We start from the raw sequence: 27,641 nt of genomic DNA, 5'->3' as shown, positions 1-27,641 counted from the left end.
TGAGAGGCGGATCTGCAGTCTGAGACTAGCCCAGTACACTCAGCACGTGGAGAGAGAGGAGCAAGATAGAGGAAGGTGAATGAGTTACCTGTGAGAGCAGGTACACTATAGTCTGACTCAGGGCAGCATGACTCATACAGGCAGCTCTCTGCTGAATCCCCCCCCCCCGGTTCTGGAATGTTGGAGAATGTTCTGGAAGCTAGAGGGCAGAGGTTAGGAGGGTTGTCCTGCATATTTAGGGGTCCTAAGCCAATCCCCAGGAAGTGGGCCTGGCAGGGGACTAAGTGATCTCTTAAATAGACATGAATTCATGCTGGCAGGAGAGTCGGGTGGAAGATGGAGACTGTTGGTGGCCCTTGAGGCGAACCCCCTAGTCTGGGGGGGTGGCTCTGCCTCAGGCCGGGGCTAAAGTGGCTGGCCAGGAGAAGTTGGAAGGAGGCTTTTCACAGAGTCAGCAGGAACAAGGAATGGACAGTGTTGGTACTAAAGCACGGTGCAGGGGATTACAAGGGGAGAGACTGCCACATGTAGCAGGTCTCTCTTAAAGACAGCGTTGTGGCTAAGTCTCCTTTAAGCCTTGCCCTGGGAGATCTCCAGAGAGACAGTCAGGTAGACTGGGGAAGAGAGAAGCAGCCAGGTGGGCTGGTGAAGGGGCAGCCAGGTGGGCTAACATTTCCTGCAGAGGTAGAGCTCGGACCAGTTTCTACAAGGGGGTGGAGGTACTCCAGGATGCACTTCACACCACATTGTGCTACTTACTAAGGGACTGAGATTTCTTAGCCTGTAAGGGGCTGTTGCTAATCTAACCCTCAATAGAACAACAGAAACAAAGAAACAAAGCTCAAGGACTGTTCACCGTGTCTGGATGCAAGTTGGAAATGTTATGTGCATCGCTGTGCAGCAGTGGGTAACCCTGTCACTTGCAGTGGGGTAGTGCTACATATATATACAGTATATGCCATTTCAACACATAGTATGCAGGAATGGTCCACTCAGAAAATACACCCTGAGAAATGCCATGCAACCATCACTAGAGTACATTAACCACTTGCTATCTGGGGCAAGTTTTTAATTTTTCACACAGTCACAACCAGCATTTTTTGCTAGAAAATTACTTACAACCCCCAAACCTTATATCTTTTTGAAAGTGGTTGCCCTAGAGAATAAAATTATGGCTGTTGCAGTTTATGTCACACAATGTTTCCACAGCGGTTTACCTAACTCAAATTTTCAGGAAAAAATACACCTAAATAAACTTGGGTGAACACAAGCATATTATATATTAATTTCTAAAATCACTAATCAAAGGATTTTTTCTCAGCTCCAGCAGCAGGGGGTAGGGATCTGACATCACATACACTGCAGAGCATAGAGCACTGTGTTCCCTGGTATCTGACAGCCAATTGGAGAAAAGGAACCCCCCCGCCCCCTCCACATAGGCTTACAGGTTCATAATAAAATTTAATAAAAAGTCACCTGCTATGTACTGGAGGGGGGCGGACCATCATCCGGGAGGCTGTTGTGTTGGGAAAAACTAAAAAGAAGTGACTCATGTAGAAAGCAGAGAGAGGAGAGAACAGAGAGAAGCCACACTTGGTGCTTTGGATTCAGGCTAGTACACAATACAGTGGGATGTGCGTTGTTCATGTTTCATGTCTGAGGTTTACAACCACTTTATTCATGAATGGAGGCCCTAGAACTATTGCTCTCACTTTGCTATTGATGATACCTCACATGAGTGGTGCAATAGATCGCTGATTACATATGTATGTGGAACCTATGTGTGTGTTTGCATTTACATGTATGTGCCGGGGTGGGGGGTAGTTTGGGGTATTTTTTTTAAACTTTTGAAAAAAATGTTACATTTACTTTATTGCTATCAAAAGGGGACTAACAATCCCTCTATGTGATAGCTTTGGGCAGTGACAAGTCCTCTTTATGGAGACATCCAGGGTGTTTTACACCCCCAATGCCCCCCCCCCCCCCGTCCTCCAAAGCAGCTAATCAAGCACAAATCATGCTTGGTTAGCTGCTAACCTGACTCTAATAACCAGGGAATTACTGCTCTGAACATGGAAATGACAAAATCATTGTTGCTTTTGGTTTCATTTGTCACAGAGGAGTTCAAGGAATGGATGTACCTCCATATCCTCTGTGTGAAGTGGTCCCAGCCATATATGGTGGTCCTGGAGAAACAGAAGAGTCCAGAAACCAGCGTGGGCAGTAGCAGGAAGAGGTGTGAGTTGGGGGGGAAGCCCAGGTGGGCAGCCCTTCTCGACACTGTAAAAGTGATCTACAGCTTCCCAGATTACTTTTAATAAACAGCTCATCAGCAGCTGTAAAATACAATACTAGCTGCAGCCATGGCCTTGGTATAACCACATGCTGACAGGCTGCATATATAGGTATGGCATTTAGCAAGTGGTTAATGTAGATGGGAAGTGACTGCAAAATTGAAAATAGTTTTTGTTTATTTATTTATTTGTGGTCTCAAACCAGCTTGATCTAATGGCATAATCTGTGTGTGCTGTTTGTACTATGCTATTGTTCATCCTCTCCCCCTAGACACTTCCTCCTCAAGAAAAGAAAAAGCGTTGCACAGATTGCAGATCTGAAAAGGGTGGCAATCACTTTGATGGGCTTTTTTGTGTCATCCATCAGTTTTTTTTTGGAAATGTTCTGGAACAAAGCAGAGACCAGTCATTTATGCATCTACAGCAATGTCATTTACAGGCATCTTTATTGACAATAACTCAAAGGAAGCTTTGGCCCCTGTATGATGCAATATTGGCTGGATGGCAACCCCAAAGATGAAGTGAGGCTCAATCCAAAAATCTAACACACCAAGGTAAAGACACTTATTTTTGAAAAAGTGACAGTTATCATTAGCCAAATCTAATAAGATTTGAACACTGCAACATGGTTATTCTAGAGATCCTTGGCTTTGTGCTAGAGCTTGTGAATTAAGCCTAAAGTTTATGTACCTATCTATTAACAAAGGTTTTATTAAATTGACGTTCTTGATTCAGGATAAATGGCACCTTCAAACGGCTCAATCATGAGGATGGAGCTTGGGGGGGATTTACTACAACTGGAGCACTCAGAATCTGGTGCAGCTGTGCATGGTAACCACCCAGCTGCTAACTTCAGCTTGTTCGATTAAGCTTTGGCAATAAATCCAATAAAAGTTTAATGGTTACTATACACAGCGGCACCAGATTCTGTGTGCTCCAGTTTTAGCACTCTCCCCCACCCCCTCTTTAGAAATGCTAAGTATGGTGGTTTAGCACAGTGGTCCTCAAACTGTGACGGGGGGGGGGGGGGGATTCGGCCCTTTGCTTGCCTTTATCTGGCCCTTGGGGCACTATACCTCCCACTCCCACTGACACAAATGATGGGGCACTATTCCTCCCACTGTCACCAATGATGAGGAACAATTGCTCCCACTGACACCAATAATGTGGCACTATTCCTGTCACTGATACCAGCGATGGGGCACTATTCCTCTCACTGACACCAATGATGGGGCATTGTTTGTGAGGATACTCAAGCGCTGACATGGATAAAATTATATAAAAAATATGACTATTAAGAGATGTCCAAATAAAATAGCTGCAATTGATATAAGAAAAAAGTTGATAATTGAGTGTATGTGACTAATTGCGCTGATATTAACCTCTTATTACTGCACTTAGGTGTTTAACTTATTAAGTGATAAAACATAAATAATTAAATATATGTTCTAATTGTGAATAAAACAATCCTCCTGATATTCACCCTTATAAAAACACCTCTGAGTAAAATACCACAATAATCCTTAGTGGAAGTTGCCAAAAAGTGTCAATAAATAAATACATTAATTATGTGCGCCAACATAAAATGCTACAAAGTTCAACTAATTAGTAAATCAAGATAGATAAAAATCAGTGCCAATTCAAAGAATACAAATAAGATAAATAAATTAATTAATTATGTGCAATAACCATATATGTTAAAAAGTTCAACTAATTAATAAATCATGATAAATAAAGATAAGTGCCAAGTCTATTGTGAAATAAATAGTAGCAGATTTACTGTCGCTATCACCACTCCTTCACTGGTGGCATGTACTGAGATTTTCCCGATTGTCAGCTCATTTCCATGACGTGCAAAATAAAGAAAAACAAATCCATTGCGCAGAGATCACAGCAGAATAATACTAAATGCTAGGATACTAGTCTTACTCACGTATCCCCATTCGTAAGATCGCATAAGGGTTATAATGATCAGCTGCATACAGCTCTGCGCTGGAGACTGCTCATCCACCGCCAGTGCTCACACACAGCCACTGCTGGAGACGTCACAGGCTCCTCCCCCCTGTCCCTGTGGTCATTGATGGGGCATTGTTTCTGATGCCATGACATTTTCTACTCCCACTAGCCACAGCCCGCCCTCCAAAATCTTAAGGATAGTATACGGGCCCTTTGTTTAGAAAGTTTGGAGACCCCTGGTCTAGGACGTGCTCAACAAAATTTTTGATTTGTTCTTGTGTCAGGAGAGTGCAATGCTCCTGTTCCATGGCAATTGCCCTTCTTTTTGTGGCATCCTGGTTTTGCTGAGCTGCAATCTCCCTGTCTGTCTGTCCACCTGCAGGATGATTGCTAGACACACCCTCTGCTTGGAGCTCAAACCTGTCTTAAGCCTGCCAAACCCTTATGGGGCGTACACACGGTCGGACTTTTCAGCTACAAAAATCCGACAGCCTGTCCGACAGACTTTCGACGGACTTTCGACGGACTTGCGGCGGACTTTCTAACGAACAGACTTGCCTACACACGATCACACAAAAGTCCGTCGAATTCTTACGTGATGACGTACACCGGACTAAAATAAGGAAGTTGATAGCCAGTAGCCAATAGCTGCCCTAGCGTGGGTTTTTGTCCGTCAGACTAGCATACAGACGAGCGGATTTTTCGACCGGACTCGAGTCCGTCGGAAAGATTTGAAGCATGTTTCAAATCTAAAGTCCGTCGGATTTGAGGCTGAAAAAGTCCGTTGAAAGTCCGGAGAAGCCCACACACGATCGGATTACCAGCCAGCCTTAGTCCGTCAGCGTCCGTTGGACTTTTGTAGACGAAAAGTCCGACCATGTGTACGCGGCATTATGGTCTTGCTTGTGATAGTGTTTGTAACACGTGCTTCAAGCTTCTTGTTTCCTTGCCTTGTTCCCATGCCTAGACCTGCATCTGATGCCAGCTTGTTTGGATTCCCTTTTAAAGAGCTCAGATCAGATTTCAACTATGCTTAGGACTCCGCCTACCTTTTGAGCACGGATTGACTCTGACTACTCTTTGTACTCTGCCTGCTCTGAACCCAGACCGCTTTGCCTGTCTGCCAACTGCAAGTACCTGTTCACTGTGCTTAGTTTGCGCCTGCTACAGCGTGGTGCCCAGACACTGTAGCATTGTTTATAAGACCTGGGGGCTACCGAGTACTGGTAGGCCTGCTTGCCTTATGGGAGAAGGGGCTGCTATACTGTAGACGAAGAACACAGCAGCTAGCTATAATGCCTGACCACCTAGGAGTAGGCGTGACATCTTGTTTTTACAAATGCATCTGTTCAGTCAACTTTTGTGATATACCATAAATGAAACCATTACAACACACATTATACATAGATCATTGCTTAACACACATATCTTGTGCACTTCTAAAACATATACATGGCTATGGGCAAACAGAACAGAGGATGGTTAAACATAAATTTCAACTATATACAAATTTACAGCTTGACATTCGCATCTATAAATTTGACAACAATAAAACTAATGATAAAATATAATATACAGAAAACACAGTACATTCAGTATGCTTATGTTCAGTAAAGGCTTGCACACTTGCGTGCTCACCAAGTGGTACGTTCTCTCATAAAGACCACAGTATTTTCCTAACTTCTGGCAATTGCTGCCATTGTAAAAGGAACCAAGTAACCTGTATACATGTATATGGTCTCTCCTGCTATCTGGGTCATAAACCCACCCATATAAGTTTGGTGACATCAATGCCTACATAACCGTATACATATTTTTATGTAAAAGTCAATTAAGACAGAAAAGATACCTATCCAAGATAACTCTGATAATATAAATATTAGGTATCCCTTAAAACTTTTTAGTTTTGTTTATATGAAACAAATATATAAGTGAAAAAATGTAAATAAATATATATTTTCTTTTACTTTCCACATTGCAACAGGATTTGTACACAATATTATACATAAAAATATTTTTTGAAGTGTTTTACAAAAATTATGATAATAGACACCCAAATCATTTAGACCAACCTTTGGACTGTCTTGGGCCACATTGGAAGAAGAGGATTTGTCTTGGGCCACACGTAAAATACACTAACAATAAGGATAGCTGATGAGCAGAAAAAGTCAGGCATATCACAAGTTCAAGTGGATGTAAACCCGATTCATTAAATTTGAGTTGGGCACATACAGTATCTCACAAAAGTGAGTACACCCCTCACATTTTTGTAAATATTTTAATATATTTTTTCATGTGACAACACTCAAGAAATTACACTTTGCTACAATGTAAAGTAGTGAGTGTACAGCTTGTATAACAGTGTAAATTTGCTGCCCCCTCAAAATAACTCAACACACAGCCATTATTGTCTAAACCGCTGGCAACAAAATTGAGTACATCCCTAGGTGAAAATGTCCAAATTGGGCCCAAAGTGTCAAAATTTTGTGAAAATGTTCCTCCCGGTGTCATGTGACTCGTTAGTGTTACAAGGTCGCAGGTGTGAATGGGTAGCAGGTGTGTTGAATTTGTTTGTGTTAAATTTGGTGTTATTGCTCTCACTCTTTCATACTGGTCACTGAAAGTTAAACATGGCACCTCATGGCAAAGAACTTTCTGAGGATCTCAAAAAAAGAATTGTTGCTCTACATAAAGATGGCCTAGGCTATAAGAAGATTGCCAAAACCCTGAAACTGAGCTGCAGCACGGTGGCCAAGACTATACAGCGGTTTAATAGGACAGGTTCCACTCAGAATAGGCCTCGCCATGGTTGACCAAAGAAGCTGAGTGCACGTGATCAGCGTCATATCCAGAGGTTGTCTTTAGGAAATAGACGTATGAGTGCTGCCAGCATTGCTGCAGAGGTTGAAGGGGTGGGGGGTCAGTCTGTCAGTGCTCAGTCCATATGCCGCACACTGCATCAAATTGGTCTGCATGGCTGTCATCCCAGAAGGAAGCCTCTTCTAAAGATGATGCACAAGAAAGCCTGCAAACAATTTGCTGAAGACAAGCAGACTAAGGACATGGATTACTGGAACCAAGTCCTGAGGTCTGATGAGACCAAGATAAACTTATTTGGTTCAGATGGTGTCAAGCGTGTGTGGCAGCAACCAGGTGAGGAGTACAAACACGCGTGTGTCTTGCCTACAGTCAAGCATGGTGATGGGAGTGTCATAGTCTGGGGCTGCATGAGTGCTGCCGGCACTAGGGAGCTACAGTTCATTAAGGGAACCATGAATGCCAACATGTAATGTGACTTATTGAAACAGAGCATGATCCCCTCCCTTCAGAGACTGGGCCGCAAGACAGCCACTGCATTCGTAAAGAAGCTGAGGGTGAAGGTGATGGACTAAAACCTAAACCCTATTGAGCATCTGTGGGGCATCCTTAAATGGAAGGTTGAGGAGCGCAGGGTCTTTTACATCCACCAGCTCCGTGATGTCGTCATGGAGGAGTGGAAGAGAACTCCAGTGGCAACCTGTGAAGCTCTGGTAAACTCCATGCCCAAGTGGGTTAAGGCAGTGTTGGAAAATAATGGTGGCCACACAAAATTTTGACACTTTGGGCCCAATTTGGACATTTTCACTTAGGGGTGTACTCACTTTTGTTGCCAGCGGTTTAGACATTAATGGCTGTGTGTTGAATTATTATGAGGGGACAGCAAATTTACACTGTTATACAAGCTGTACACTCACTACTTTACATTGTAGCAAAGTGTGATTTCTTGAGTGTTGTCACATGAAAAGATATAATAAAATATTTACAAACATGTGAGGGGTGTACACACTTTTGTGAGATACTGTATATCTGCAGTGTTTTCTTATCTCTCTTCAAAGTACTAAGTCCTGTGGCTTTCTCCTGCTCCATTCTTCTGTTATCTGCATGATAACTCCTGACAAGTTCTAAGATACAGGAGAAAAACCAGCCGGAAATTTGTGTCCTAGGGGGCTGCTATAAACAGATTAGCAGAGAGCTTGACTTGTCAGAGCACAGCTCTGCACATTACTTCCTTCCTTTGCCTATATGGGGGGGGGTGCCTTTTCTCCAATCAGCTGTCTTGGCTATGTGCCCAGACTTTATATTCATTGCTGAACTGGAAGAGAAGATCTCTAACAGGATCTGAACTTTCTAAAGAATATCTAAAGCTGAAGACACCAGATATGCAAGTAAAATCTATGTAGGGAGATTTGTTTCATCCTTGTGTATCATCTGGGCTGTTCACTTCACTGGGTTAATGTGAGGGTTTATATCCACTTTAATGATCACTGATATAGATAATTTACCTATCTATGTAATAAAAAAATGTTTGTAATCTTTTTTATTACAAAAGTAAAATAGGGCAACATAAAACTAGTGTGATATTTTTACACAGTTTTTGATAAACCCAAATCAATATCTGGTTTGATAGATTTAGCAGCAATTCTCAACGAATTCACAAGGTACTCATCTGATATTTTGGTTTGAATTTTGCCCTTCGTGCGATTCATCCTTGAAAATAGCTTCTTGCAAATGTAGGTGCTGCCAAAAATTTATGACATGAATAAGGCGGGATTGTGAGGAGTTTGATATTTTTCTTTGAGAAGATAAAACTTATAAAAGTCCAGTACAGGGACACTGTCAAATTTTTATTTGGCCACATGTGTTAGCCAAGTGTAAACACATTTTTACAAAAAATTCCCCCCCAAAAATCAACAAGTTTAAGTAAGTTTATGATTTTATGTTCGGCCCCATTCATAGCTATCTTGGGCCGCAGGTTGGACACCCCTAATTTAGCATAAGTTGCCATAGCCAGACTTGATAGATAAAGACTTCTTTTGAAAAATCCTAACAGTTAAACCCAGTCAATGGATAGCCACTTTTTCTTTTAACTGACCCCCGTTATTAGGGCAGACAAGCTCAAATTCCATTCAAGTTCCTCTGGATTAGTAGATGACAAATTATACACATGAGGTCATGGAACTTGGTGATTGTATTATGGGTGAAGTAGAATCACCTGTGGCCTCCATAAGGCATTACCCTAGGATGCAAAGAACACTATCGCGACCTTTTGAATGACTTTGTAAGTTGGTTTCGGAACCTCTTGCTTGCAAAATAATAAAGGATAGGGTTAATGCAGCTATTGGAGTAGGCTATACAAAGAGTAAATGGTATTATGATATTAAGGTTATGAATAGCCATGCAACTGGGAATTAGCCTGAATCGAGCTAATAACTTGAGGAAATTAACTATGTGAAATGGCAGCCAACATACAAAGAAAGCAAGAACCATTGCTAACACAACCTTTAAAATCTTGTCACTTTTCGTTTTTCTTTGCTTATTATTAGCTGATGCTAAAATCTTTTTGTATATAAAAAAATAACATATTCCCTGTATGATAAAAGGAATTAGAAATCCCACTATGTACTTGACAGAGTATAAGAAAAAGGGCCAGAATATGCTGTCTGGTGGATACTTCATGGAACAGACAGTGTGATGGGAGTAATTAGAGTAGTAAGTCTGTCGTAAAAATATTGTTGGAGTGCTGACAGCAAAAGAAGAAACCCAGACGAAAAGTGTTATCATTTTGGCCTTGGTTAGAGTTCGTCTTCCAAGAGCCTCTATTGGACGCACAATGCTGTAATAGCGATCAGCGCTAAGACATGTGAGGAGAAAGATGCTAGCATACATGTTCACTGATGACAGTGTAGCACACAACTTACACATAGAAGAACCAAAGGTCCATTTGTATCTTCCTGACAGATCTATAGCCCACAATGGTAACGTGGCAACAAAGGACAAGTCTGCAATAGCCAAGTTTACAATGTAAATATTTGCTACTGATTTGGCCTGAACATAGCATGTCAATCCCACAATGATAACCGTGTTTCCAATAATCCCCATCACAAAAATGACCATGTATATTATTGGAATCAGGACAAATTGGTAGGGTGCATCATATCCGAGGGCAGAGCAGTTTGTGCTTCCTGTGTCACTGGAAACCTGGAGAGGAATGTATTCAATTGATACAGATGAGGAGTTGGAAGGTTGAAAATCCATTATTCTGACAGGTAATTTGTGTTTCCAAGCCTAAAAATAAAAATTGTACTCAATCAAAATTTTTGAACATAGCAATAGAACATATCCTATATTATCGTAAAATGAAAGCCCAGGAAACAAAAGCACGTACACGCACTTCTCTACTGACTGCCACTGGACCCACATACTACTGACTGCCACTGGACCCTCACACATTATGCCACTGCACGGATGTCCACTTCCCCACTAACTGCCACTAGTGCACACAGCATAAGTCTCCAATTACTACCACTTCACCCATACACTTCTTCACCGAATGTCACTGCACCCACACTCTTTCTCCTGACTACCACCGCACCCACACACTTCTCCACTCATTGCATTTTTACACATGTTCGCTGATTGTTACTGTACCCATGTAATTCTTCACTGACTGCCACTGCCCCCATACACTTCTCAACTGACTGGCACTGCACCTTCACCTTCTTCACTTATTATTGTAATGGCACAACACACACTACAAACTGTTTGCATTATTTACAGCACACTGTGCTTACACATCACATTCTCCAAATTGCTGAATTTTGTACGCTAAATTGTACACCCATAGCACTATGCATTGTTTTCTTTATTGAAAACACAATTATGCGTTTTATAATAAAAATAGTTTAAGAAGGACCTTCATTAAGCATCATGTGTGTTTTTGTTTTGGAAAGGATAGAAAGGGTTTTTTTTTTCTGTAAGGTTTTTCTTGCAGTGGGGGTTATTTACTAAAGGTAAATCTACTTTGCACTACAAGTGCACTTGGAAGTGCAGTCGCTGTAGATCTGAGGGGGACATGCAAGGGAAATGTTTAAAGAGAACCAGTCAGTGTGGTTTCCAGAGGTTGCTGCAGCTGGAAATTCAGTAGTTTTATTATTGCCCTCCTGACACCCAGATAGCCTGCTACGAAGCGGTTCATTTACAGTTGGCATTTTAAGATGGGGATACAAGTGAAAATATATGGATTTTTTTTGTTGCATGTTTTTACTTTTCACTGAAATATTGTTTGATTATTGTTATGTTTCATATTCTAGCTTTTGTGGGGAGAAGACAGTGATTATCGCTAGTGGCTATAGCAGACGCTAGTGATAATTCGAAGAGAATACAGCAAGCTGGTTGTACCCAAGTTGATCGATCGATTAACATGGTACATTCAGCCTGCCCATTAACAGTTGGAATCTCGGCCGGTTCCTGCTGAAAGAGCCGAGATAAGAAACCATGTATGGCCGGTCTTAAGCTGTTTTTACTTTCTATAAACTATTTTTTATTAACTGGCAATGTGCTTTCCTGGTGCATCCATGGCAGCATACTAGTGGGTATGCTGCCATGGATATGCACCAGGAAAGGAAAATTACGGTAAGTATGAAACAATTTTTAGTTTTTGAACTTACAAGAAAATGTAACTACTCCAGCAAAAGTCATTTCTCTAGCACAGCCCCCTCCCTTCTTGTATATCACAGCCCTTTTCTCTTGTGGAAGTGTTTAATTGCTGTCTGTGCTGGTCAATGCATCCACCCCTCACCTCCCTACGTTGAGTAGCTGCCAGGGGAGGAACAAAGAAGAATACTACAGGTTTTCACTTGAATCTGTAGGGGCTGCTGACATTACATCCAAGATGGCGGTGCCCAGCACTAGGCTAAGTCCTTTAATATGTCTACACAAGGAAGGCTTTAATGGGTAAATAATAAGCGAAAGATACAGTGAATGCATATATAATCTTATGGGAATATTTTGTTTGAAATGAATGATCCAGCGCCTTAATTTATCCAAAACAAAAAAAAGTGTTTGGCTATACCTAAATTAGCCCCCAATATCTGGAAATACCATATACAGTGCCTTGCAAAAGTATTCACCTCCTTGGCATTTTTCGTGTTTTGTTGCCTCACTACCTGGAATTAACATGAATTGTTTGAGGATTTGAATAATTTAATTTACAGAACATGCCCACAACTTTGAAGATGTTTTCTTTTTTTTTTTTTTTTTTATTTGTGAAGCAAACAACAAATAGGACAAAATAACAAAATAACAAAATAACTATTCACCCCCTAAAGTCAATACTTTGTAGAGCCACCTTTTGCGGCTATCACAGCTCCAAGTCACTTTGGATAAAGTCTCTATGCCACGTCTTACCACTGGGATTTTTACACCCATTTCTCCTTGCAAAACTGCTCCAGCTCCTTCAAGTTGGATGGTTTGCGCTTGTAAACAGCAATCTTTAAGTCTGACCACAGAATTTCTATTGGCTTGAGGTCTGGGCTTTGACTAGGCCATTCCAACACATTTACATATTTCCCCTTAAACCACTCAAGTGTTGCTTTAGCAGTGTGTTTGGGGTCATTGTCCTGCTGGAAGGTGAACCTCCGTCCTAGCCTCAAATCACACACAGAGTGGTACAGGTTTTTCTCAAGAATATCCCTGTATTTAGCACCATCCATCTTTCCCTCAACTCTGACCAGTTTCTCAGTCCTGACTGCTGAAAAACATCCCCACAGCATGATACTGACACCACCATGTTTCACTGTGGGGATGGTGTTCTTTGGGTGATGTGATGTGTTGAGTTTGCGCCAGACGTAGCGTTTTCTTTGATGGCCAGAAAGTTAAATTTTAGTCTCATCAGGTCTGAGCACCTTCCTTCATACATTTTGGGAGTCTCCCACATGCCTTTTCACAAACTCAAAACGTGCCATTTTGTTTTTTGCTGAAAGTAATGGCTTTCTTCTGGCCACTCTGCCATAAAGCCCAACTCTATGGAGCGTACGGCTTATTGTCGTCCTATGTACAGATACTCCAGTCTCTGTTGTGGAACTCTGCAGCTCCTCCAGGGTTACCTTAGGTCTCTGTGCTGCCTTTCTGATTAAGGCCCTCCTTGCCCAGTCTGTGAGTTTTGGTGTGCGGCCATCTCTTGGCAGGTTTGCTGTTGTGCCATGTTCTTTCCATTTGGTTATGAAAGATTTGATGGTGCTCCTAGGGATCATCAAAGATTTGGATATTTTTTAATAACCTAACCCTGACTTGTACTTCTCAACAACATTGTCCTTTACTTGTTTGGAGAGATCCTTGGTCTTCATGGCAGTGTTTGGTTAGTGGTGCCTCTTGCTTAGGTGTTGCAGCCTCTGGGGCCTTTCAAAAAGGTGTGTATATGTAATGACAGATCATGTGACACTTAGATTGCACACAGGTGGACATCAATTCACTAATTATGTGACTTCTGACGGTAATTGGTTGCACCAGAGCTTTTTATGGGCTTCATAACAAAGGGGGTAAATACATACGCACATGCCAGTTATAATTTTTTTATTTCTGAAAAATAGTTTTATGTATGTATTTTTCTAATTTTACTTTACCAACTTAGACTATTGTGTTCTGATCTACCACATATAATTCAGATTAAAAAAAAACATTGAACTAAAGGCTGTAATGTAACAAAATTGGTAAAAAGCCAAGGGGGTGAATACTTTTGCAAGGCACTGTGTGTGTATATATATATATATATATATATATATATATATATATATATATATATATATATATATTTATATTTATATATATAAAAGCATTCACAGAAGAATGAGCATGTATGTGTTCCAAGTGAACATGGTTTTGTCAGTAGGTTTGTCTCACTTTGGTAATTATGTACATCTGTTTATCATTATGGCTTATGCATTTTGAAAATGATCCAAATTACACCTTTATCATGTAACTATCTCAGTTCATGCCCTGCAGCACAGACACTAATGACAGCATATGAAATGCACAAGAAAGACTATTCAAGCATATCCTATTGCAGTGCTAAAGCATACAGTACTTGGTGAGTAAACTAGCTTTCTAATGTGGGTTTTTAATCAAGGTCATTTGATTGCAGCTCCACTATAGTAGAGGTGAACATAAATGTTTTAACTTAGTCCAAGAAGTGACTCTATTGCAAAAATTAAAGTTCAAAATAATAGACATGCCAGTAAAGAAAAGAGTAATTACTGTATTTACTTCTAGTTTCTTTAGAAATTGATACTTCTGAGAGTGTCACTCCCCAGTGTCCCCTGATTGCTCCCAGCGACCCCTATGTCACTATTGTATCCTTTATTGATAAGGAGGTTGGCAGGAAGAACCACAGAGACACAGAAGATAAACATTTATGGAAGTGTGTGTTTCTAAAGAAATTTCAGCAGATGGTTTGTTTTCATCAAAGCAGTGTTCCATGAAGCCAGGAGTGGGAGAAGCAACAATTTACTCTCTTTTTTAGAGGTACATCATGAGAATTGTGTGATATACTCACTTTAAGCTGTAACAATTTAGGACACATTTTTTTAATTTTAGTTATATGTTTATAAACGTATGTAGAATCTTTTCTTTTACAAATAACATTTACTACAAATGACAAATGATTTGCAACACACAATGGTTTAGCTAACAATACAGCATAGCAGCAGTTGCTGGCTCTGTCTGTTTCAAACCATGGACTAAAATTTCTAGAAAGGGGAACTTTTAAGCTTGAACTACTGAACTCTGTAAATAAGAGGCATTTTTCAACAAAGGGGATAAGAAAACATATGGCCACACGTGAAATGGAACCTGGAGCTCCACTTCAGGCTCTGTTCACGCCTGGGTGTTTTTCTGCTGTAAGCCTCAGCTCTAAAAATGCCCAACAAGACAAATCCCATTCATTTCAATGGCCCCTGTCCCGTCGCTCAAAAAAGTACAGGAGCTTCTTTTTTGACAGATTACAGGTGTTTTACTGCTTTTACATTGGTGACCTTTTAACCTTGAAAACGCCTGTACAAAAATGCTGCAAAACTCTGCAAAAACTCTGAAAAAACACCAGGAAAAAAAGTCTGAAAAACGCCTGTAAAATAGCAACGCCTAGATGTGAGCAGAGCCTAAAGACTCAAGGAAGGAAAGAAAAATATAAATATGCAATCAAGAAAAATATTTTTTAAAATGTATTTTAGTCCTGACTGTAATTAAAAAAAAAAGGAAATATGTAAACAAATATAAAGTTCCTGTAAAGAAAAAAAGTTTTCTTTAAAAAATGATATCACAAATTTCTTAGAAAAAAAAGTTAAAATTCCACGCATCCCATGCACCGGTCGCAGTGTTTATGGTATTACAACATCAGCACAGGTTGGTAGCAGACCTTCTAATAAGCAGTCAGTTTGAAGAAGGTTTGTCTCAGTATCTTCAGAACCAAGAAGATTATCTTTTTACTTGAACATGGATAATGTACTTGGGGTTGACAATATCTCCCCCTATTGCAATTTCATAAAAACAACCCATTCTACTTTATTCTTTAAAAAAAAAAAAAAAACTTTAATCTTAAACAAACACAGCCCATTCTGTAATAAATAAACAACTGGATGATCAGGGCATTGTGCTATTACTTAGCTCTCCACCTCCCACTTAAAAATGTTGCATAAAGTAGAAACTAAAAAAAAAAAAAAGGGAAGAAAAACATAAAAATTATTATGACCAAAGGTTGCATAGATTCCTACAGTTACAGCAGGGCAATAACTAAGGGACTGAAACTTACAATAAAACATGTTTTTATTAATAAAAGGTAACTCCACTTTTGAGGGAAAAAATTGCAAATAAAAAAAAATTATATCGCATATACAATTCATACACAAGTTATATTGTAATTAAAGCGGGATTCCGGTCGTTAAAAAAAAAATGTAAAAGTCAGCAGCTACAAACACTGTAGCTGCTGACTTTAAATAAGTACTTACCTGTCCTGGGTGCCCGCGATGTCGGCCGCCTGAGGCCGACCCGTCCCTCGGCTCTCGGGTCCCGGCACCGCCATCCTAACTAAGGGAAACAGGCAATGGAGCCTTACGGCTTCACTGCCCGTTTCCTACTGCGCATGCGCGAGTCACGCAGCGCCTTTTGAATGGAACACGATGTGTTGTGGGGGACACACAGTTCCCATAACACACCGCATCTCATTCCCCAGAAGACAACGCGGGGAGGAGAAGAGACAACATCACTGCCGCGTAGGAGGAGGCAGATTAGGAAGACTGCCTAGCAACAGCCATTTCACGTAAGTAAAAAAATTTTTTTTCTTTTCCTCCATTTTTTTAGGTATTTTTTGTGCAATTTTTTTTTTTCAGGGTGGACCTCCACTTTAAATGTTATTAAAAATTGCCTTTCAGTTTCAATCTGCAGTGCTGTAATTTTTGGTAAATGCAATATAGCAACCTGGAGGTGGTATGTACACAGATAGTGTGCAGCACACCCCCAGATATGTCATTCCCTGCCTGTGTGATTGGCTGACTGATTTTCCTAGAAGTCTGCACTAAGATACAAGTCCGACTTTTGGCAGCTCCTGCAACAAAAAATTCATTTTTAGTGAGATACTCCCGAAAGAGAAATCATGTCTACAGGGATGCAGAACTTGCCACTTTCCTCATTAGAACCCTGCAAGTGAAGCAGCTATTTCTTAAGAATAACAAAAGTTCAGAATCTGCAACAAAGTTTGCAAAAATCCATGCAATGTACATAGATTACCCAGAGGGGAGTGTTTTTTTTTTTCTCAACAAAAGTAGAGTTACTCTTTACCTTACTTCAACAATGTTGGTAAAGATGAGGCTGTACGTTGAACTAAGTTTAGCATATCACAATTTGCAGTCATCTGCAAATTGTATTTTTTTCCTAAATAGGGTTAGACCTTTTCCTATTGCATTCCTGCTAAATTCCAGTATATACATTTGCTTATATATATATATATATATATATATATTTATATATATATATATATATATATTAGGGCTGTTACTGATTAAAATTTTCGTGTTCGATTAATCGATTTTTTTTAAATCGATCAAACGACTAATTTCGATTAATTATAACGCATATACAGATCCAACTACTTTTAGCTGATTTAGCACCGTTGTTATGGCAACGGCCAAAGCCGTACATAGCGGGGCATGGCTAGAACGTCACATGTCATAAACTCAGGCTCATATCAGACTCATATCAGGCATGCGTAGTCCACAATTCATTATCATAACATAAGTTATATTTCTTTGTATGTAAGTATAGTTTAGGTGCAATGAAGGTCTTAATCACTCTGTATTACACAAGATTAATTCAATAATTGTTAACCTTAAAACTCTTGAATTAACATAGCTGCATAACCTGATTATTATCTAAAAATGTACAGTCAAGATGCACCTAGAATTAACTCATCTCTTCTTGCTTTCTTAACAGCAAGCAAATGAAATTTACCTAGTAGTACTAGGTAATACTTACCCTGTGGTTGTCTTTTTTGTTTTGTAGTCCGTTAGTGCAGAATGTCACAAATTCTCTGCCACTCTCCTACATTCTGATTTGACAGTGACAGCCGGAGAGCAGAGATCTGTTCCTCTTCTTCGGTACAGCTTATAAGTGGTATATAAATGTCAAGACTCAGAAATGGTTTTCAAATCAACACCAGTTATGTGGTACCAGATACGTTAGAAAGACATATCACATTCTGTGCTTCCAGTGTCTTCCTATTTGCATTATAAATATGCAGAATGCAGGTCAGCAGGTGGACTGATCTTGATATAGCTGGATACTAACGCTTACTAACTGCAAGTTTTGTCAGGGCAGCCTTCAGGATAATAGTCCCACCCACGGATGTCTGTTATGAGACAATTGCATACGCTAGTACAAATGTATACTGAGAAATACTGAAAAAATGGTGAATTGGCTAGAATTTTTCATTGAAGATTATAAACCAGTGTACTGCAATAACTGTAACTAGGGTTGCACCGATACCACTTTTTTAAGACCGAGTACATGTACCAATACTTTTTTCAAGTACTCGCAGATACCGATTACCGATATTTCTTTTTTAATGTCATGTGACATTGGCACTAATATGCAGCACTGACAGGCACTGATAGGTGGCCCTGATGAGACGTGGACTGTGTCAATAGTTTTTTTATTTTTATTTTTTTTACAATTGTATTTTTTATAATTGATTTTTTAAATAATTTTTTACAATTTATATTTTTTCTTGTTATTTTTTTTACAATGCTTTCTATTTGGGGGGGGGGGGGTGAGGGGGAGTGGATGGTGTCAGTGTTTTTTTATTTTTTTCAATTTTACTTTTAAATATTTATTTAATACAATGTTTCCTTTTTTTTAATAAACCCTGTTGGGGGGGGGGGGGGGGGCTTTGGTGAGATAACAGGGTCTAAACCCAGACAGAGAAAGGGACTGAGGACACAGATACTCCCTTTCTCTGCAGCCTCAGCTGCACTGAAGATGAATGGACAGGAGACAGAGGCTCCTCTCCATTCATAATCTGAAGCATCATAAACACAGTTTACGATGCTCAGTTATGAATGGACAGTCAGTGATCAGAAAAGGAAGGAGCCGTAAATGACATATTTACTGGCTCCTTCCTCCACTCTCCATACTGACAGATCTGGGACAGGGGAGGACGGAAGAGCATGGAGGGGGACTGGAGGAGAACACAGGGGGAACCAGAGGAGCACAGGAAGGAGCGCAGGGAAGACATGGGGGGAACCAGAGGAGGACAGGTCTGGAGGACACAGAGGACAGTCGGGGGTGATCGGTGCGGTGGTGGGGGAGTTACAATTACCAATCTCCCTGTGTGGCTTTCAATAAAGCAGCTGAAAGCCATGGGAGGGAGAGGAGGAGAAGCGGCTGTCAGATGCTTTATTGAAAGCCACACAGGGAGATTGGTAATTGTAACTCCCCCACCGCCGCACCGATTGTCTCTGACTGTCCAGGTACCGGGTCAAGCATCGGAGCATTTGCACGAGTACAAGTACTTGTGCAAATGCTTCATATTAGCACCATTACCAATACTAGTATCGGTATCGGTGCAACTCTAACTGTAACCTTTCTGACCCCTACTGTTTTTGTACATCAATATCGATTTGTTTTTTTTACAGGTCTAAATGCAGACCATTGCATTCAATTGGCCTGTACACACAGGCTCGTAAATGTCAATAAATTAGCACTGTGTTTAGATCTGTAAAAGACAAAAAAAAACACATCTCTGTTACTAGTCAGTATTTTAAGCATGTATTCATGTAAACGACACCCCCTTCAACTCTGGGAGCTAGAAGAATCATTCTGGAATTCTTATTTGCTTATACCTGTATGGAAATTTAAACTGTGTATATGTGTAAACCCTCACATATACCCAGTAAAGTGAACAGCCTCAGATGATACACAGGGATGAAACAAATCTCCCTACATAAGTTTTACATGTATATCTGCTGTCTTCAGCTTTATATACTTTTTAGAAAGTACACATGGTGTTTACCACTGCAGTGAAGCTTGGGCATACAGCCAAGGCAGCTGAATGGAGGAAAGGCACACACCCCCTCTCCTCATAAGTAGAGACTTTCAGCTCTGTCCCTTGAATTGTTTAGCTCAGTGCTAATCTATTTATAGCATCCTCCCCAACACAAAACTCAGGCTGGTTTAATCATATGTGACAGAGAACTTGTCAAAGGTTAGGCTGATAACAGAAGAACGGAGCAGGACAAAGCCATGGGACATAGTACTTTGAAGAGAGATAAAACACTGCAGACATATGTGCCCAGCTCAAATTTCATGAATAAGCTTCTAAATGTATGTATGTATGTTTAAGCTTCTAAATGTATGCAAATGCACACTATACAGACCATACTCACATTTTCTTTTGCAACTTTTGGCCAGGAAGAACAGGCATTAATACATCAGTACTGTGTGCAGAGACACTTTTCATTTACACATGTGGGGCCTTCTGAAGTTGGATTGCTCTCAGATGACATTTGACAGGTCAGGTGGTGAGGAGTGCAGCCAAAAGCAAAAAAAGAAAAATCAGCACAAGGGACAAGGGACATAATTTACAGTCAGTATGATGTGTCCCTTGTGTTGATTCTTCCTCTGTTAGCGGTAAACAATTTCGGTTCTGTACCACTCCCCCAACCGCTGCCACCATAATCTTCCTGTGCCAGATCTGCCAGTCATAGAAGCCTTGCTAAAATTTATATGAATTACACAAGCTCTCTGAATGGAGATAGCGGAACTATCAATCATCCACTCCATCCTCCATTTTAGATCCTGTGTCAATCATAGAAGCTGTAGTATGAATGATGAATTGTGCAGGAAAGAACATACATACTTGAGCTCTCATGAAAACTCCTGACAGCCTGAATTGTATTAACCCCTGCCGCCTCGGAAGATTACGGTGGCAGAGGTGGAGTGCAAGACTGATTGGAATACTATTAAAAGTAGAGGAATCCACACAAGGGACACACTGTACTAAGTAAGTAAGTTATGTCCCTTAACTGATTTTCTATTTCTGTTTTTGACTACACTTGGGCTTGGTCAATTGAATTTGAAGGGAAGAAACTGAGGCAAATGAAAATCCTTTGCTTGGAATAAAACGTAACGTCCAGAAACATTCACTTCAGAGATTGAATACATGTAAAGGCTATACAACTGGCCCAGAGGTCCTAGTTATGTCTCACAGATTGAGATTAGTAGGATTAGATATGTATTTATCTGGCTAGTGGCTGTACAGTAGATGTCAAAGACATAAAAACACATTTAAGGCATAAAAACACATGTCCCAACATACACTGGGATTACCATTTTGATCTACATTAGGACACTTGTTAGGCAGATACCTTCTACTAGGAATCCACATATCGTCTTCTTTCTTACATATTTTTACATACTGTATCTATTTTTTTAATCCTGTCATTTACCATTGTGACCAAAATGGATCTGATCAATACCATGGATGTTGTATTAGATTTGAAGGTTTAACATGAGGCCATAGTCACAGTTGACATGGCTGATAAAGGTTTTTCCAGATTATATTTCAATATAACCTCTGTCCAAAACCACTTATAATATGGGTCTTCCCCCTCCTGCAACCCTCTAATTATTAACTAATTGTGACCCAATGGTTGGGTGTCATTACCTGGAACCCTGTACAAGTGCGGTTCAGATTAATAGAGGTTATAGATTTCTTATATTCTTGTTTTAATCAGGTCATGTAGGGTTAATATTTCAGCACTAGAGAAAATCTTCAAACAAGGAATGTGCTTTTTTTTTAGCACAGTTTTATCAAATACAGTAAACTTTTTGAGGGTTATTCACTAAAACTGCATTGAGCTAAATCTGAACTCTCCATATAAACCAATCAGCTTCTAGGTTTTCTTGCCAAAGCTTAATTGAACAAGTTAGAAGCTGATTGGCTACCATGAACAGCTGCTCCAGATTCTGAGTGCACCAGTTTTAATAAATCTCCCCCTTAGTGACAGATGAATTGTCTTTCTCTTTCCTCCATAGTAAAGGGCACAATCCAGTCACAATATACAGTATGTACATCTTCCATGTGTTTCCAAGTCCAGGGTTCAGAAAATATGCAGAGCAAGCAGTAGTGAACACATTTTCCAACAATCCACTATTCCTAATGAAATATTTGATCTTCTACTGCCACCCCAGGATTAAAATACAACTTCACAAATAGTTAAATATCACTTTTGTGATGACAATGGTAATATTAATAATGTACTGTTTTAAGGGTCCAAATATAAGATTTCCCTGCACTAGTCTATGTCCTCTTCCAAAAGGTCAAAAAAATGTCATTCTCTTTTGGATACCATCCAGTTGTTTATGCTACATTATAGGGAGAGCTATACACCATCATTGGCTTTCTAATGATTGCAAGCTGAGCTATGGTTGCGATGCTAGCAATACAGCTTGGCTTTACATAAATTATCAATATAATAAGTGTATCTATGAGACACAGCAAACAAAACACAGCATAATACAAATCAGATCTTGTTTATTATGTCATTTGAATAAAGTTTTGGAAAAACAGAGCATGCTCCTACTGTACATGTCCAAATTTTTATTACAAACAGAAATGAATGCGTTCTTGCTTTTCTAAACAAGAAGGAAGCACTAGGATACATTTCTCATAGTTTTGGCTATGTTGGTATTGTATCATTTCATCTAATCAAAGAAATGGCTGGCATAATCTGCAGTAGAGAAGAAAGACTTTATCAGAAAAGATGTTACTGGCTTTCTAAACTCTCAGTCCTCTTCCCATCAAGCAGGCAAAGACTGTCATGACCATCTTTGGTTTCACCTCCACTAGGTCTTCTGGCAAAGCGTACAGCCTTGCACCAATCTTTCTTGCCATTGAAACAGTGTATCTACACAAAAGAGAAAAATAATGCACATGAGGTATAAATAAGGATTTGTGTTTCTTCTTAAAAGTATTTCAGGTCATAGCTTAATTTTAGCCTAGTTGAAATTTATTTTTCATAATTCATAGAGAAAGGTTTTTATGATAGAACTCCATAGCAGAATCAGTATAAGATTCCCTGACTCTACAAGCTTCATCTTAAAGAAAGCCTAAGATAAATATATAGGCTACCATTGCTGACCTCTCCTTCTGTAGAGGGCAACGCTGATAAAAATATGTTAATATTAAATTGGTAGTAAAGTCTCATTAAGAGATTAAAAAATGTGCTCCTCGCTGGTTTAATTAATAATTTATGAGTATGCACCGCACAATCATACATTATGAGAGACTTAACTACAGACGGTGCTGTCCAGTGCTGGGCTTTTATGGCTCTTTATGGTTTTCTTTCAGGGTTCCCAAATCTTCAGCCGCCTAAATGACCGAGCTGAGGTGATGTCACTTACGCACAAGCGCATGGGAGTCACTTCGCCACAACGCACAGAGCGGGCCCGTAAATGCAGTCTGAGCTGCGCACGCCCGGCTCAGATCGCATTACCTGCTGACAGGCGGAGGGGGTCATTTATGACAGAAGAGACCTCTAGAGTCTCTTCTGTTATAAAAACCCTGCCTGTCAGCGTTTTTTTATACAGAAGAGACGCTTTACTACCACTTTAAGGCCTCATGCACACTGGATGTTTTTTCTGCTGCTGCTCAGGGCCCCTGCGTGTTAGCTTAGGTGTCCATGCACACATAGGCATTTAGAGAAGTTTAGAGGCAGGGGTATTAAGAGGCAGTAAAAAAAAACCCACAGCCAGTGTATCCAGGAGCAGTGGCATTTTAGCAGAAAAAACGCTTGATGCACTGTGTCAATATATAAAACCCAAGCGGTCGACGCATCTAAACACGCCTAAAAGCGTTACACACGTTTACATAAAAGAGTCTAGGAAAGTTAGCAAAATGTCCAGTGCGCATGATCCAGTAGCCCACATGGGTAGTGCTCACAGGTCAATTTTAATTGTATTTTCTATTGTTCTTCTGTGATCCTGACTTCCTCTCCTTGTCTAAATAGGTGCCCCCACTATCCTACACAAAAACAGGTGCACATCTGTTTTTGTGTAAGTTAATATTTAGATCAGGTATTTAGACTAGATCAGGTGCTTCGCCCGCTGTAGTTTACTAAGCACACATTTTTACTATATTAGCCTCTATTAACCTTATATAATTAAGCTCTGAATGGAAATCTGCAGCATATGGTCTCCAGAACATTTTTATGGCTGTAAACTTTTCTTATCTAAGTTGAACCTCCACTACCCATCCTGAATCAATTAGCACTAATGGCTTCAGTCATAAAAAAGAGATTATATCCATTTTTACAAGGATCTATGATTAGCTGTAATGTCTACTGCTGGCTCTTCAGTTCAGGAAGGTCTGGTCCTTGGTGCAGAATATGTATGCAATCAAAGGGTTAAGATTATATAAGGGAAGGATAGTGTTAGGGTTACAGGGAGGGTTAGTGTTAGGGGTATGTTTAAAAGATGGGTTAGGTTTATGGTTACAGGAAGGATTAGTGAAAGTCAGCCTTTCTCAACCTTTTCAAGGAACCCTTAAAATTACTTTCCAGTCTCAGGAAATCCCTGCTAAAAATTACTATATATACAACACATGATGCATTAGTGAGATGGTCAGTTGGAAGAATGCTCCTTACACTTGTGGTACCTGGGAACAACTACCCCTTTACAGGTAGCTAAAAAAGATTAGTGGTGTCAGTGGGAATTTATCTGAGAGGCAAAAATTGCTTATTGCCCAAGGAGCCCCTCTTGGAGGAACTCTGGTTGAGAAACGCTGATGTAAGGGTTAAGATTGCAGATAGGAGTTAGAGTGAGGGGCCTTATGGTAGGGATCTGCAATGAAAACTATCAGCACCGATCTTCCAATGCTGAACGTTAATGTATCTGTATCTTATTTATTTTCAATGCATTCCACGTTTGAACAAAAATTAAAAAGACATCATTTAGGGCAAAGCGACAGTGCTTTTGTATGGCTTCTCCCCCTGAACCTATGATACTCACCTTGCCAGAGGTCCCTCACCATTCCTGACTCCATTGCAGCAGCAACCAATACACAGGGTTATCTTCTCCCATGTGACAGTCTAACAGCAAATCGCTCAGGGTGATGTTACCATTTCCCTTACCATCCAGCTTCAGATGTCAGGAATTTTATTGCTGGATGCAGTGGGGAAGTGGTAGTGCTGGTACGATAAGTATCATGGCTTAGCAGGAGGAGGGGATTGTTTACAAAGGCACTATCACTTTTCCCTGAATGGGCAGGGTGACAGTGGGGGAATTCAATAAGCTTCATCCAAAACACTTTTGCTGTCTGCGTCAGTCTTTATGAATTCCAGGGAGTGTGTCTTATGCCTCGTACACACGACTGGTTTTGCTGTCGGAATAAACTCCGAAGGTTTCTCCGACGGAACACGTATGACGGGACTAGAAAAAGGTAGCTAAATAGCCAGTAGCCAATAGCTTCCGTCTCGTACTTGCTTCAGAGCATGCGTCGTTTTTGGTCCATCGGAACAGCATACAGATGAGCAGTTTTCCCGATGGAATTGGTTCCATCGGAAATATTTAGAACATGTTCTATTTCTAGGTCCGTCAGAATTTTCGAAAAAAAGTCTGATGAGGCATACACACGATTGGAATAGACGATGAAAAGCTTCTGTCTGACTTTTTCAGTTGGATATTTCGCTCATGTGTACGCGACATTAGATGTAATTATAGAAGATTTCCCTCTTCTTTAAAGTGGTTCTAAAGGTATGGGGTTTTTACCCTAATGCATTCTTTGCATAATGGTAAAAAACCTACCATGATCAGCTCCCCAGGTGCCCCCTTAAATACTTCCCTGCCTCCTCTTTCAATCCGGGGATGTGTCTTCTGCAGCAGTGCTTGACTTCTGTCCCTCTCTCTCACAGGCACAGAGACAGTAGAGGGAGCCTTTGCCTCCTGCTGCTGTCAATCAAATCCAGTGAGGAGGGAGCAGGGAGGTGGGGCCAAATTGTGCTGGGTGTTTCTATAGACACACACAGCCCAGGGAATGAGCCTTCTTGAGTGCCCCAATAGAAAGTGGAGGAGTGGACAGCTCCTATTGGTGACCCCAGAAGAGGAGGTTCGAGGCTGCTTGTGCAATACCATTGTACAGAGCAGGTAAGTATAACATGTTTATTATTTGATAAAAACATATACAGTACATTTACAACCACTTTACGATAAAGCAAATCATTTAGCTATTCACTGAGACATACTGTATGGATCAAAATATACTTTATCGGCATACATACTTGGCATTATTCAATTTCTCATCGTCATTTAGGTCTGTTGTCTTCAGAATGTCATAGTTAATTGAGCCAGGTTGAATTGCATCAATTAAGTCCAGTACAGGCAAACTTGTGCTGATCTTGGGGTCCTTGTATAAAGAAAAATTAGGTATTAGTGAAAATACATATTGTAATTTTTTTAAATACACTGTAGAAAACACAGTGCCCTGCTCAATCACTATTTAAATCATCAGCCTGTGTTTGGTTGCTATGGGCTATTGTGCTTTGTACTTTGTGCTCCTCCCCCAGTTCTTTATCTTAGTGTTTAATACAATAATTCCTCAGCAACTTATCACTAAATTGAACTCGCTGGGCCTCAACCTGCCCCTCTGTAATTGGATCCTGGACTTTTTAACCGGAAGACCTCAGTCAGTCCGTGTTGGCTGCAGCACCTTGAGCACTACCACACTGAGCACGGGTGCCCCACAGGGATGTGTGCTCAGCCAGCTGCTCTTCACACTGCTGACCAACAACTGTACTGCCAAGTTCAGCTCCAACCATATCATCAAGTTTGCCGATGACACAACCAGGGCCATCTTTAATATTGATTGGACCCTGGGCAAACATTTTCTTGGGCCCCCCCATTCTGAGATATATATTAAATAGCAACTAGACTCAAAATCAGTTTACTGCAGCAGATCAGGCAGCGACTGCGATTGGTTGCCAGAGCTTGCAGCATATCATTGCCGTTTACTGACTGGTTGCTAGAAGCTAAAGCACAATATTTTTGCTTGCTGATTGGTTTCTAGAGGTTACTGCACATTCTTACCGCTCACTGATTGGTTGCTAGAGGTTACTGCACATCATTACCGCTTACTGATTGGTTGCTAGAGGTTACTGCACATCATAATTGCTCACTGATTGGTTGCTAGAGATTACAGCAGATCATTACTGTTCACTGATTGGTTGCTAGAGGTTACTGCACATCATTACCTCTGCATCAAATTGTGAGTGTGGCTAAATTGTACTAACAGTGAGGCATTGTTACAAACCAGGATTTCAGGAGTGCACTATATACAGACTGCAGGGTTCTGGAGTGCACTATATAGAGTACAGGGTTGAAGAGTGCGATATGTACAGAGTGCATGGTTAAGGAGTGAGTTTCCTACAGGGTGCCGGGTTGAGCTACATACAGAGTGCACGGTTGAGGGGTGAACTACGTACAGAGTGCGTGGTTGAGGGGCGAGCTACGTACAGAGTGCAGGATTAAGGAGTGAGCTACGTAAAGAGTGCATGGTTGAGGGGTGTGCTATTTACAGAGTGTAGGGTTGAGGGGTGCGTTATTTACAGATTGTAGGGTTGAGGGGTGCGTTATTTACAGAGTGTAGGGTTGAGGGGTGCGCTACCTGCAGAGTGCAGGGTTAAGAGGTGTGTTATGTATGGAATGCAGGGTTGAGGGGTGTGCTATGTAAGGAATGCAGGGTTAAAGGGTGTGTGATGTGCAAAGTGCAGGGTTGAGGGGTGCATTAAGTAATGAATGCAGGGTTGAGGGGTGTGCTACATAAGGAATGCAGGGTTCAAGGGAGTGTGAAATGCAAAGTGCAGGGTTGAGGGGTGCATTATTTAATGAATGCAGGGTTGAAGGGTGCCCTACGTATGGAATGCAGGGCTGAGGGGTGCGTTATGTAAGGAATGCAGGGTTGAGGGGTACCCTATGTATGGAATTCAGGTTTGAGGGTTGCGTTATGTAATGAATGCAGGGTTGAAGGGTGCCCTA

At 40.6% G+C, this 27,641-nt stretch overlaps 2 protein-coding genes across 2 annotated transcripts in view; both read right to left on the bottom strand.

Annotated features, from left to right (window-relative positions):
- Positions 1-8,239: 8,239 nt before the first annotated feature.
- LOC141127564 (type-1 angiotensin II receptor-like) lies at positions 8,240-18,319 on the bottom strand. Its single transcript, XM_073614147.1, has 2 exons — positions 17,589-18,319; positions 8,240-10,355 (listed from the first exon to the last, which is right to left on the bottom strand). Exon 2 carries the CDS (start codon positions 10,323-10,325, stop codon positions 9,324-9,326), a length of 1,002 nt encoding a protein of 333 aa, XP_073470248.1. The 5' UTR covers positions 10,326-10,355; positions 17,589-18,319; the 3' UTR covers positions 8,240-9,323.
- Positions 18,320-22,129: 3,810 nt separating this feature from the next.
- Positions 22,130-27,641, bottom strand: part of LCP1 (lymphocyte cytosolic protein 1) — a 75,839-nt gene continuing 70,327 nt past the window's right edge. The window contains exons 15-16 of the mRNA XM_073614146.1: positions 25,889-26,013; positions 22,130-22,519 (exon numbers count right to left, since the gene is read on the bottom strand). Of these exons, the coding sequence (XP_073470247.1) occupies positions 22,390-22,519; positions 25,889-26,013 (255 nt within the window). The 3' untranslated portion in view covers positions 22,130-22,389. The remainder of the gene's footprint in view (positions 22,520-25,888; positions 26,014-27,641) is intronic.

The sequence above is a fragment of the Aquarana catesbeiana genome, linkage group LG02 (genome assembly GCF_042186555.1).
Source record: "Aquarana catesbeiana isolate 2022-GZ linkage group LG02, ASM4218655v1, whole genome shotgun sequence".
NCBI lineage: Eukaryota > Metazoa > Chordata > Amphibia > Anura > Ranidae > Aquarana > Aquarana catesbeiana.
Note: the sequence above shows the minus strand (reverse complement) of the source record. Positions and strands in the feature narration are given on the sequence as shown.

Bases quoted from the DNA above. Each gene is read 5' to 3' on its own strand.
- LOC141127564 (XM_073614147.1), bottom strand. From the start codon at position 10,325: ATGGATTTTCAACCTTCCAACTCCTCATCTGTATCAATTGAATACATT.